The sequence below is a fragment of the Glycine max genome, chromosome 18 (assembly GCF_000004515.6).
Source record: "Glycine max cultivar Williams 82 chromosome 18, Glycine_max_v4.0, whole genome shotgun sequence".
Classification (NCBI taxonomy): Eukaryota; Viridiplantae; Streptophyta; class Magnoliopsida; order Fabales; family Fabaceae; genus Glycine; species Glycine max.
Window position 1 is genome coordinate 7,911,326 of NC_038254.2, and position 13,476 is coordinate 7,924,801.

Sequence of the window (13,476 nt, forward strand, 5' to 3'; positions counted from 1 at the left end):
ATCAATAATAATTTATAATTAAGTAAAAATAGTTACTAACATTTTTTATATAAATATTTTGGTTAATGTATCATTTAGTTTTTATATATAACAGGTTTCAAAATTCAATGCATATATATACGCACATAACAATTATTTTCACTTTAATTTACATGCTTCACAGTGTAGTTCGGACCATGTTATGATAAAAATAGATGATATGAACCATAAAGATTAAATTATAATAAAAACTATCATATTTTAAGCTTACCTTTATTTAAAAGCAATCATTTTTGTAACCAAAATAAAAAAAGGCAATTATTTTCCCATAATAAACCAAAAAGGACAATTTAGGGATTTCAGTTGAAAAATTCATAACGTACATCTTCGCTCCCCTATCCAACTACTCCAATTCAAAACACTTCATCTTCACTTTCACTCTGCATCCAACATTTGAATCCAAACTCTCACTCTTCTGAGCTCTCATTTGCCAAAAATCATGAGGCAAAAGACCAAAAACGCAGATTCTAGTGGTTTTTTGGGAAGCATTTCTTCCAATTTTCTCAGATCAATCTCTTCTTCAAATCGCAAACCCACTTCTTCAAACCCTAAACCCCCAAAGTCTGACACTGAAAACACTCCTCCGACTACCCATCCAAACATTCCCATCAATCTTCACCACCAATCAAAGCCCAACGACCCATTTTCTCACAGCAACTCACATGTGAAGGCAAGTTCACAACTTGCTTCTATTTGGTCCACTTTTCAACATTCAAGCTGTAATTTGTAACCCCAGCAACGGGTTTGCTAAAATAATTGTTTTTTTTTTTTTTTTTGGGTTTATGATATGTTGTGTTGTTTTGGAGCAGGTTGTGGTGAGAATTAGACCTGAAAATAGCAATGGAAAAGAGGGAGATTTGAAAATTAAGAAGGTTTCTTCTGATGCCTTGTGTGTTGGGGACAGAAAGTTTACGTTTGATGAAGTTTTTGATGCCAACTCCAATCAGGTTGGAACTTCATTTCACTTCACTGTGTAATTGTGATTTGTGTTTTGAATCTTCGATTATTTTGCTCGATGTAAGAAAAGGGTAGTTTGAAATAACATTAGTTTGCTGTTATAATGAGGGAATGAGGACTTTACCTTCTTTGATTCAATGTTGTATTTTGTTGCTTGGTTTGCGTAAGAGAAGATCAATGATGAATGTGATGTATGAGCTGTTGTATATTCAGGAAGATGTTTTTCAGTCAGTGGGTGTTCCCTTGGTTAGAAATGCTTTAGCTGGTTACAACACTACAATTCTGTCATATGGCCAGGTACATTTCGATGCTTACTATATTTTTGATCTTCCTAGTGACAATATGTTTAGCACTTTTGTGGAATATTGAGGGTTATTTTTTCTTTCTCACTTGTGTTGTACTTCCTTTCTAGTCTGGAAGTGGAAAGACTTATACAATGTGGGGTCCTCCAAGTGCCATGGCTGATGAGTCCTCACTTTCTAGTCAACAGGGAATTGTTCCTCGGATCATCAGAATGTTATTTTCTGAGCTTGAGAGAGTATGTTCTATTTCCAACTTTAATTACTAATTCTAGAAATTTTGCATATATGTTTTTTTATTTTGAATGACTGAGTTTGAATTACAATATTAGGAGAGGCTTGTGTCAGATCAGAAACAGTTCAACTATCAATGCCGTTGTTCATTTCTTGAGGTAAATTTGAACTTGAATTTCTTTATAAAGCTTCCCAAAATAGCAATGAGCTTGTCGCTTAATGTTGCTAATGTGTTTCTTCTTTCTACTTTCGTTCTGTGTTTTAAAACAGATATACAATGAACAAATTGGGAATTTACTCAATCCTATCCAGCAGAACCTTGAGGTAGGCATATGCTGCTATCCTCTATGGTACAAATTTTAATCGCTGCATTGTTTTATGTTTTTTCTTTTTCTTGTTACTTCATGATTATTAATTATAGTTATGACTTGGTCCAAATGATTGTAGATGAAGGATGATTCCAGCAATGCCTTGTATATTGAGAATCTGATTGAGGAATACATCACTAACTATGATGATGTGGCACAAATTCTGAATAAGGTAGGGAAATCACCAAAGCATATATTTTGTTGGAAGTTAGATAATGCAATTTATTTGAAGCTGAAAGCTTGTTTTTGTTCGCTGATATTTTTGGTCGAGCAATTGTATTGTATACAATTGTCCATTAATGACTTCAGTTCATTTTTAATCTTCATCAGCTAAGTTGAGTTGTTTATGTATGCTGCAGGGCCTTTCAAGGAGAAAAAACGAAGCAATGAACTTAAATTCTAATAGCTCAAGATCACATATAATTTTCACATTTGTCATTGAGTCTTTGTGTAAGGTACTGTCAAATTTTGTAATTCTACCTAACATTACCAGCAGTTGTGTATGGAAACTGTTGTTAAACATGATTTTCATAAACTGATGTTGCAGGGAACCACAAAGGGTTTCAGTACCTCAAAAACTAGCAGAATCATCCTTATTGATATTGCTGGATTGGATAGGGATGAAGTTGATGATGGAGGTAGCCAATGTCCAAGGGAAAGCAGACATGTAGATAAATCATTATCTCAGCTCAAGTAAGATGCAATGACTAAATTATTTCTTAGGGTGTGTTTGGGTAAACAAGTTATTAAGTACTTATTGAAGCCTATAAAAAAATAAAAATATAAATTAAGTACTTATTGAAGTGCTTATCATGTAAGTGCTTATGTATAAGATGTTTCCAATTCTGTAATTGAAAAGAAAATAGGATTAACAATTTTCATATAAGCTGCAAGTTGTTTTTATAAGCTATCTTGGAGACTTTATTGAAATAAGCTGAAAATAATTTAAGGACACATTATTAGCTATATTCATAAGTTGTCCTGAATACTCACAATTGCTTATGTCAGAAGATAAGCCTTAATAAGTTGTAAACAAGTTCTGCCAAACAGACCCTTCTTAATTAAAATTTCTACAGCCTGATTGGATGGGTTTTGCTGTTATGTAGGTTGAAACATAAAAATAACACATTATTTTACTGTGCTAGATAATTCCATATATTGCTGAGGTATTTTTTTATTCTTTGAAAAACAGTATCCTGGTCTGGGTACTTCTGAGCTAGTTGCATCTGTCACTAATTAATGACCAAGTCCATGATTATGATTGTTTTCTATTTTTAAACTGTTATATTTCATTGGTGTGTAGGCATTTAGTGGATGCTCTGACTAACAAATCTCAGTCTGGAAAAAAGGAAGACATTCCACGCAGCGACTCCTGTTTAACACGCTTACTACAAGAATCACTTGGCGGAAATGGCAAACTCTCAGTGATATGTTCCATCTCCCTTGATAACAAGTATATATACTATTTACCTGGATTGAAACCATAATTTGTTCACGTGTAGAGTGTAGTGGGAGGGTATTTTTGAGTTTTGGAAATAAAAATTGTGTTTGTTGATTGTAGGAGCAATGATGCAACACTGCAGACACTCAGATTTGGGGAGCAAGTAAGATCCATTAGAAATGAGCCTGTTATCAATGTAGTAAAGGAGACTGATGCTGATTTGAGTAATAATATCCGACACTTGAAGGTATATTCCTGGACTCATTACTGGTAATAGTTATTGAAAGATTAAACTTATGCAAATCTTTGAATTACAAGTGTTTTCTATGGTTTAGGAAGAACTTATTAGAGCAAAGGATGATGTTCATAGCTCAGCTGGGAGTAAAGATGGATACTTCCAAGGACATAATATGCGGGAAAGCCTGAATCTGATGAGAGTCAGCTTAAACCACTCTCTTCTCCTATCTAACATAGATAATGATACTGATGAACATGTAAATGTCAATGAGGATGACATAAGGAAATTACGCCAGCAAATTGATGAATTGGATAATTCATCTGAAGGGAATCCAAAGGACATATCTGTCGATGAAGATTGTGTCCAGTTTTATTCTGATGAGGAATATTGTGATGCAGACACCAATAGTTGTGATGAAGTTGAAAAGGCTGATGTATACTGTGGAAAAACATTGAGCAACCCCTCAGTGGCAACTGAATCTTCATTCAGAGATAGCATTTCACTCAATTCATGCAATCATTCTGCAACACTTGCTGGACCACAGTTGTCTGAGTCTCCAAAATTCAGCAAAACTCAAAGGAGAAGTGTGGCTATTTCATCAAGTTATCTGGGAAGTTGGAACAATGTAGCAGAGAGTTCAACTTTCAGTAACAAAGTGTTAAGAAAATCATTTAAACAGGGAGATCATGTGCAATCCTCATTACAGTCTAGCAAGGCCAAGTCCTTGGCAGCAAGCCTTCAGAAGGGATTACAGATTATTGACTATCATCAGCAGAACTCAGCATTGAACAAATCTTCAACTTCCTTCTCCTTTGAGCACTTAACTTTGACACCATGTCTAGACATTGACAAGGATGACTCTTATGACCAAACAATACAACAGAAACCTTCCAGTGATGAAGTAACTGCTGCTTTCCTTTGTGCATCTTGCTGGGCGAAAATATCAAATGAAGATTCCAGCAAGGCCCAGGCTGGAAATCCTGATGGAATGACAGATAAAATTCCAAAAGTATGTTTTGATTTAATTTTCTTAAATATCTTTTTAAATAATTTTTCTTGTCCTGACCTCATTTCTCCATTTTCTCCCTTTAAGCATTTGGAGAATGTAATAGCAAAAAGCATCATGAAAGAGAAGGAGCTTGAGAATGTTTGCAAGGAGCAAGCAGCTAGAATTGAGCAACTAAATCAGTTGGTATTAGTATTCTTCCCATCTTCCTTTATGATCTGTGGTTCGGATTTTACATTTATTGACTGTGTCTTATCTCCAGGTGGAGAAATTGAAAGGAGAGAAAGAACTGGACTCCGTTACTATGTACAACTCTATGAAAGATGAAGAAAAGGTCAGTTGAATTTTATATAATTTATAGCTTATAAATATAAAGTCTATCCAGTTGAAAGTTAGTTTTCATTTGTTTTGGCTTGATATCGTTTGCAGCTTCTAAGGGGAATTTCCTCAAGTGGTCATTTACCATGCATTATAGAGGAAAACTGTGAAGTTAAAGAAGTCCAGGAAGAGTTAGCCCAAAGTGACGTCTCTTTTGATTCAACCGAGAAGGAGTCACTTCTTAAGGAAATTCAGAATCTAAGGAGTAAGCTGCAATTATGTAGTGATGCACCAGTTAAAAAGTCTACAGAAAAACTAAGGTCTTCTTTGGTGTCAAGATCCATACAACTGCAAAAAAGCGGTGTTTTTTCTTATGATAATGGCAATGAAGACCTAGAGAATGAAAGACAGAGATGGACAGAAATGGAAAGTGAGTGGATCTGTCTTACTGATGAACTTAGAGCTGATCTCGAGTCCTACCGCCAACTTACAGAGAGGTTGGAGATGGAATTGAAATTAGAGAAGAAGTCCTCAGCGGAGATGGATGATGCACTAAAGAGAGCTGTTATGGGACATGCTAGAATGGTAGAACACTATGCTGATCTACAAGAAAAATACGATGACTTGGTTACTAAGCATGATGCTACAATGGAAGGGATAGCAGAGGTGAAGAAGGCAGCAGCAAAAGCCTCAAAAAAAGGTCATGCTCGCTTCGCCAAATCTCTTTCTGCTGAGCTTTCTGCATTGAGAGTGGAAAGAGAAAGGGAATCAAAATTATTGAAAAAAGAGAACCAGAGCTTGAAGATTCAACTTCGAGATACTGCTGAAGCTGTTCAGGCTGCTGGAGAACTACTTGTTAGACTAAGAGAAGCTGAACACGCAGCAGCTGCTGCAGAGGTACATTTCTATCTCATTTAGGGATTCCCTAATCCAATGCATCATATTTTAAGGGTGTTATTTTGGTGTTAATTTGGGTTGGTGTTTTGCCCACCAACTACCAAATAAACAGGAAAAAGGAAGGGACTGACATAAAAGAATATAAAATTAACAAGGAAAGAGAGCTAAGTTGTACTTCTGCCATTCTATTATTTTTTAAAAGGGTAAAAGGAAACGGGGAATGTTCTTAAAATGGATTATATAATTTATATTGCACTAATTTCTTTGGCCTCCCTATTTATCAAATACCAAAGTTACTAAAAAAAACAGGAAGGGAGCATAATGTGACTTAAAAACCAGTAACTGTGGTTGAGAAGCTTCAGCTTCAGCTTCAGCATATGTTCAGCTTCAGCATAATGTGACATAAACTAAATACAAAATTAACTAGGAAAGAGAGCTGAGTTGTACTTCTGCCATTATATTATTTTTTAAAAGGGTAAAAGGAAACAGGGAATGTTCTTAAAATGGATTATATAATTTATATTGCACTAATTTCTTTGGCCTCCCTATTTATCAAATACCAAAGTTACTAATAAAAACAGGAAGGGAGCATAATGTGACTTAAAAACCAGTAACTGTGGTTGAGAAGCTTCAGCTTCAGCATATGTTCTGTCTTAACACATTTCTGATCATTCATTTCCTGAGTAATATATTTCTTTTGTTATACAGGAGAACTTTGCAAATTTGCAACAAGATAATGAAAATTTGAAGATGCAAATTGCAAAGATGAAAAGAAAACACAAGACTGAGATTAATACCATGAAGCAGTACATTACAGAGAGCAAATTACCTGAGTCTGCACTACAACCACTGTATAGAGAGGAGGATTCTGATGTGGCACACAATGCAACTTCCTCCTATACATATGACGATCAGGCATGGAGAGCAGAATTTGGAGCAATATATCAGGAGCATTACTAATTGACTGTTGGTATTATTAGCATTTGATAAATTTCCTTTTGGATCAAACTCCAAACAATTTTGTCTGGCATATCCTACTTGGGTCAAAGGGGCATCCCTTAATGCCATTATTCTTTTTGTGTATTTCTAGAAATTCATTATATTTTTTCCGTTGCTGTGATAATCCAACACTTGTTATGGAACTGCAACCTTTTCCTGCTGTATGATGATATAATAGATAAATTCATTGTTGTACGATTGCATTCCTTTACCCGTAGAATTTTCCTGGTAAATAAATCTCCTTAGGTGTTTTCATTTCACATTTCTTCTTTTATTTCCAGAAATGCAAGTTCTACATGTTACCAAATCGTTGTTAGTTTTTGTTGGCTGGAGAGATCAAACCTGCAACCTTTTCCTCCTTCCCTTCTTTCGTACTCATCCAACCAACTTTTATCTCCTTACAACTTTTCATTATTAATAACAAAAGTAATATAATAAGGTGTCATATGATAAAAAGATGGACTGCCATTATCAATTGTCTGTAGTCATTGGTTGATTAAACCTGCCTCAGAAAAATCAGATTTGGCAGCTAACACTCTATCAGTAGCAATCTAATTCAAATATAACATGGGACATTTCCATATCAGTAACCCACTACAAAGCCAACAACAACCCTGAAGCCTTCTACACCTTCATGCAAGGTTTCATCCACACTGATTTAGCAATCACAAATTCCCCCTCCTCCTCATCTCCTATAATAAATATACCTTAAAAGTCATAACAATAATAATTTTTTATTGGATGACAATGTAAAATTATTTTACATTGTTAGTGTATCACTATTAAATCCTTTTCAAATTTTTTGATAGTTAAAAAAATGATTAATTACTTTTTGTTGTCCCACAATTTATTTATTTTGTAAACATTGTCCCACTATTAGTAAATGGTTCAATTTGTCCATTAATTTTCAAAATGACACAATTTTGTCCCTTAATAAACTTTTTTGGTCTTGCTATTTATTTATTATGTTCAACTTCATTCCACTAATAATAAACTGTTCAATTTGATTTCATATTTTGTTGAACTTCATCCCACACTATTAATAAACATGAAGTCAATTTGGACAAAAGGGATCAAATTGCGTTGATTTTAAAAATAAGGAACCAAAATTAACTATTTTTTTGGTTATCATGACATTCGTGCAAAGAGAATTGTGTTTAGTTTTATTCAGACCAACAACTTGTTAGTCCAAATTGAACTATTTAGTAATAGTAAAACAAATTTGGACAAAATAAATAAATAATGAAACCTAAAAAGCATTGAAAGAAAAAATAATTTCTTAGTGAATAAGCCTGAATTTTAGTATCTTATTCAAGATAAGTTATATCACATTTAAAGTAATTATTATAAAAGTAAAGAAACTTATTATTATATTATTTTTGAATAAATAACAATATATAATTTTCTAGAAAAAATGTTTAATTAATTTGGATCGACAATTTATAACTTTTTTTTTTCACTTATGTTACATGTTTAGCAAGAAATCCACATTTTTTTTTTGGCTTACTTTACATGGTTAGCTTTTTCTTTTTGGTGAGCAACTCTTACCGTAATATGATGAATCTTCCACACCCACATATCCATCATTTCAAGGGCCGCAAAAGAGAACTTGAGGGGATCTTCAGTTTTCCAGTTGTAAAAAATTGTCTGCATATGTAAGAACACTATTTACAGCTTCATTCTGACTTCCTGGTTTTAACTATGATGAGTCTAACATGGACAACATTGGAAACACCTCTTACAAATCTTCCCTCAGAGCTTTCCTGAAATTCATGATTGTAAAAAGTGGATCAAAGCATTAAAATTAGGAAAAATTAACTCAATCTAATCTATATAAATCCACATTGTGCTTCAATCATAATGGAACGTTAAAAACCCACAAAATTTACGTGAAATATATGCTTGCAACCCTATAAAAACACCAAATTAATTTCTTCTTAAATCATACAATGAAATTGTTCAAGAACTTATTGTCAAACTAAAAACTAAGAGAACATAAGAACATGATGGAAGAGAGCAGCATAAGAGCACACAACAGAAATTGGTGGAATGGGAAGTGTATTTTCGTTCTCTTGTTTTCAGCTTACATAGAGAGACTTGCATTTGGAGAAAATATAAAGTTACAAGCAAAAAAGGTACAACTAATACTGACATAGCTTACTCACTTCCTTAAAACATGGTTTTTCACCCAATTCCACCTACTTACTACAAAATGACTAAATTGATATATATCAGAAATATGACAGCAACATATTTTACATTTATAATAACAAGAAAAGTCTCAATTCTAACACATATGAACATGGCAATAAAAAACTCAATCCATTCGATGTCAACGTCTACCAATTCTGAGCACAATAATACAAAGGATTATAATGGTGAGACTCTTCTAATGAGGAAACAATGACTATTGTTGTTGTAGGCATGTACTGTACGTTAGACAATTCTATCCTTAACTTCTATGCATGATGGTGTACAGAAAGAAAAATGAAGTAAATATGGAGCAATTTAACATGAGAATTCGTTTTTTTAAGGAATTTAAAATGATTCATTATAAAATAGTTTGTTTAGACAGAGTATTTGAAAGGAGATTTAATTTTTTGTATTTTTATGAATAATTTTGATTGAATAAAATAATGAGATTTCAAATTCTCTAAAAAAATATAGAATTTGAAATTCTTTTTTTCAGAAATGCTCACTCTAATTCACGTTCTTGCTCGTGACTCTTTCTCGCTCAACACTCACAACTACGGGTGACCAAAGTTTTTACAGCTGATATCGATATGAGTTGTTTTTCACTAACGTTGGCCGAAGTTTTTTTGGTTAGAATTTTTTTGTATGATGTCTACCAAAGATATTTTTTACCGATATCGGTTAAGATTTTTTTAGATAATGTTGGTTAGAGTTATTTTCTCACTATCGTCAGTCATGGGAAATTTTTACTAGCGTCGGTTAAGGATTTTTTTGGTCGTTGTCATCTAGGTTTTTTCAGTTGATGTTGACCAATGATTTTTATGATCGATGTTGGCTAGATTTTTTGTACTGACACCGATCATGACTAACTTTTGAGTAGACACCTATTAGAATTTTTCAGCCAATGTCCGTTAGATTTTTCCAGCCAACATCACCCAAAGCTATTTTTTAGCCAATATCAGTTAGGGTTATTTTTTGGCCGATGTTAGCTAGGGTGTTTTGGCTGATGTCAACTAGATTTTCTTAGTCGATGTCGGTTAGGATTTTTTTGCTGATATCGACTAGGGTTTTCTGGTTGACATCAACCAGAACTATTTCTTAATCACATTAGCTAGGTTTTTGTTGTTGTTGTTGGCTAGGGTTTTTTCTATTAACACCAGTTAGGTATTTTTGACCGACATCAAACATGACTATTTTTAGTCGACATCGACTAGGTTGTTACAGTCGACACCCACTAGAGTTTTTTTTTGTCGACATCGGTTAGAGCTATCTTTTAGCCAACATCAGTCAAGACTATTTTATAGCCAATGTTGGGTAGGTTTTTTGTCCGACATTGGTCTGGGCTATTTTTTAGCCAACTTCGACTAGGGAATTTTTGGTCGACATTAGGTAAGTTTTATTGATCGGCATCAACCAAGCTATTTTTTAGCTGATATTGAGTAGATTTTTTTGTCAATGCCTGCTAGGATTTTTTAGGACGACATTGGCTAAAAATAGCCTTGGTCAATGTCGTTCAAAAAGATCCTAGTCGGTGTCGGCTAAACAAGCCCTAACTAATGTTGGTAAAAAAATCTAGCCAATATCGATTGAAAAATAGACTCAACCAATGTTAGCCACAAAATAGCCTCGATTGACATCAACTGACAAATATTCTCGGCATACCTTGACAAAAAAAATCCTATTTGATGTCGACCAAAAAATAACATTGATTGATGTCAGTTTAAAAATATCACTGATTGTGGTTAGACAAAGTAACCCTAGTTAAAATTATCAATATTTTGTATTTATAAATTATTAAAAATTAAAAATATTTTTTAATTAATATTTCAAAATTAGATTGTGTTTATTTTTTTTTATAAATTTTAATATTAAAATTTCATCTATTTAAAATATAAAATTGAAATTTTGCATATTGAGGAAATTGAATTGCCCTATCCAAACAAAGAATTCAAAATGAAAAAAATTTGAATTGCTTTATCCAAACAAAACATATGAAAAATGAAGGAAATTAAAATCAAAGCAATTCAAATTCTAGGTATTTCAAATTCCTTAAAATTTTGAAATTCCTTATCCAAATACAAGGTTAGTGTTTTCATTTCAGATTTCTTCTTTTATTCCCAAAACCAGAAATGCTAATGCTACGTGTTGCCATCGTTGTATGTCCAATATGTTTGTTATAACTCATGTGCAAAATATAATAGGGTAGCAAAGGGACAAGTGTGTACCTTATGCAATCATAATAGTGGTTTCGAAAGTATGGATATCAAACCCAAATGACAGGTTGTATTCACAATTAGTCATTGGGGTACTAATTTTCCCTCAATCCTAATTGTAATAGAATTCTTTCTCCAGTTAATTACTCATTCACAAAATCAACTAAAGTCTATGATCAAGGTTAGAAGATGCTCCTTGCCTTATATCAATACCCCAATGATCATGGATCTATCAATTTAAGTCAAAAGAAAATCAATTATAGGAAAAAAATAATTAAAGATTAACTAATCTATAGGAGATTACCCAAATAGTTTGATCATGCAATTTGACATAAAACATTCTCTACCTAAACCTACCAATTACATGCAAATGATTAGTATTGTGCAATTGATTAAGTATCAAAATGTCTGGTTTCAAATAAACAGTAATAACAAGAGAATTAATTAACATAAAATCAATGAGAAATTTCATTAAAAATGAGGAGAATGGTACAAATGAACATTTATATAATAATCTTCGAACTAGGAGGACTAGCTGCTCATGATCATAACAACACTAGCAATCCTAGATAAAATAAACATAAACATACCAATAAGCAGCAACAATGATCATAATTCATTCTAGTGATGTTATTTAAGTTCTTCAGCTCTAAAAAGCTCTCAAGGTTGTCTTAAATTCATAAAAGATAAGAATAAAATTCAAAATAATTGAAAAATGATTTTTACACCGTCTAGAAACCTATATATAGCTTCCTAATGATATTTGCTCGAAAAGGAGCACTACAACCGTGGTTAGAAGTGACATTGAAGTCCTGAACCATTATAGATTGACTATGACCTTCTTGATTTACCATGATCGTGGTCAATTTATCAAGACTATTGTTGGATCTTGACGTTGTTTGGGAGGACTCTTATCACTTTATTGTGATTATGTTGATTACCATGACCGTGATCAATCTACCACGCTATTAATCAAGTTATGTAAAATTTCTTAAATCTTCATAAATTTGTACAATTTCTTATTCTTTTTACTCAATTGAGTGGTTATACTTCTGGAATACAAAACTAGTGTCCAAATGTGAATTTTCCTAAGAAAATGCATACAAAATAACACAAAAGTTTGTACAAAATATCACTTAGAAAGTGATCGATCAATTACATATAACAGTCCCATGTTAGAAAATATTGTTGTGTTGTTTTATGAGAGTTAAAATATGTTTGTGATAAAAAAGAGTTTTGAAATTTTCAAACATCAAGAAGGAAAAAAAAGAGTGAATAGACAAAAAACTAGGCAAGTTAATTGAATATTTTAGAATTCAATAAAATTTTCAAATTTTTTGAAAGTAAAAAAAAATCTTACCTTTTTGTCCTGCTATTTATTTATTTGGCATTGGTCCTCTATTAATAAAAAATTTAATTTAGTACTTTAATTTTCAACCCGGCCGGTGCAATTTGACCCCTTAATAAACTTCTTGTTCTCACTGTTTGTTTTTTATATTTTATAAACAATTTAATTTGTTCCTTTATTGGATTCAATCTCATCCCACTATTAATAAACAATGTCAAGTGAATTTGGACCGAAGAGATCAAATTGAATCAATTTGGAATTAAGCCATCAAATTAAAGATTTTATTATTAGGAGGACAAAATTAAATAAAATAAATAATAAATGAGACAAAAAGATAAAATTAAGCCTTGAAATATTTATCTTACTCCAGATAAGTGATATATAAATTGAGTATAATAATATATATTCAACCATTATTTTTTTTTTCAAAAATGGGATCAAACCTAAACATAAAAGTTTAGGTACGTACCAAAATTGCTGAAGCACCATGCTAAGAGGATTAAAGTGCTAAGCCAAAATCAAACATGTCTTGTTACAATACGAGTTCACCCCAAGCTTAACATGTACAACCCAAATTTTCACTCCAATTCAAGTTCTAGAAACATAATTGGAAACTGAATTTAATTATCATTTACTATTGTAATTGAAGGTGAATATATCTTAACTCAAAAACTCTTTTCTGCAATTGAAAATTTTAAATCTTTAGAATTTCTCAATTAGGGCAATCATTAGGTTCAATAATATCTAAATTATCGTAATTGTTGATATTTATTCCTATAAAATCTCCAACCTTGTTGCATTATCTTAAACTTAATCCTTATTTCAATTTCACAGTTGTCGATAGGAACATACGATCAACGCACTATAAGTGACCAAATGCCAATTTATAAAGGCATTAAATTAAAACAAAGACAAACAATCAATTA

The 13,476-nt window shown here is 32.4% G+C and overlaps 1 protein-coding gene across 1 annotated transcript; it reads left to right on the plus strand.

Moving 5' to 3' along the window:
* The first annotated feature begins 379 nt into the window (after positions 1-379).
* Positions 380-6,991, plus strand: LOC100784708 (kinesin-like protein KIN-12F). Its single transcript, XM_006602100.4, has 16 exons — positions 380-709; positions 849-986; positions 1,210-1,293; positions 1,409-1,534; positions 1,628-1,687; positions 1,800-1,853; positions 1,977-2,069; positions 2,257-2,352; positions 2,445-2,590; positions 3,201-3,350; positions 3,459-3,585; positions 3,674-4,585; positions 4,670-4,768; positions 4,845-4,916; positions 5,012-5,797; positions 6,506-6,991. Exons 1-16 carry the CDS (start codon positions 479-481, stop codon positions 6,755-6,757), a joined length of 3,426 nt encoding a protein of 1,141 aa, XP_006602163.1. The 5' UTR covers positions 380-478; the 3' UTR covers positions 6,758-6,991.
* The last annotated feature ends 6,485 nt before the right edge of the window (positions 6,992-13,476 follow it).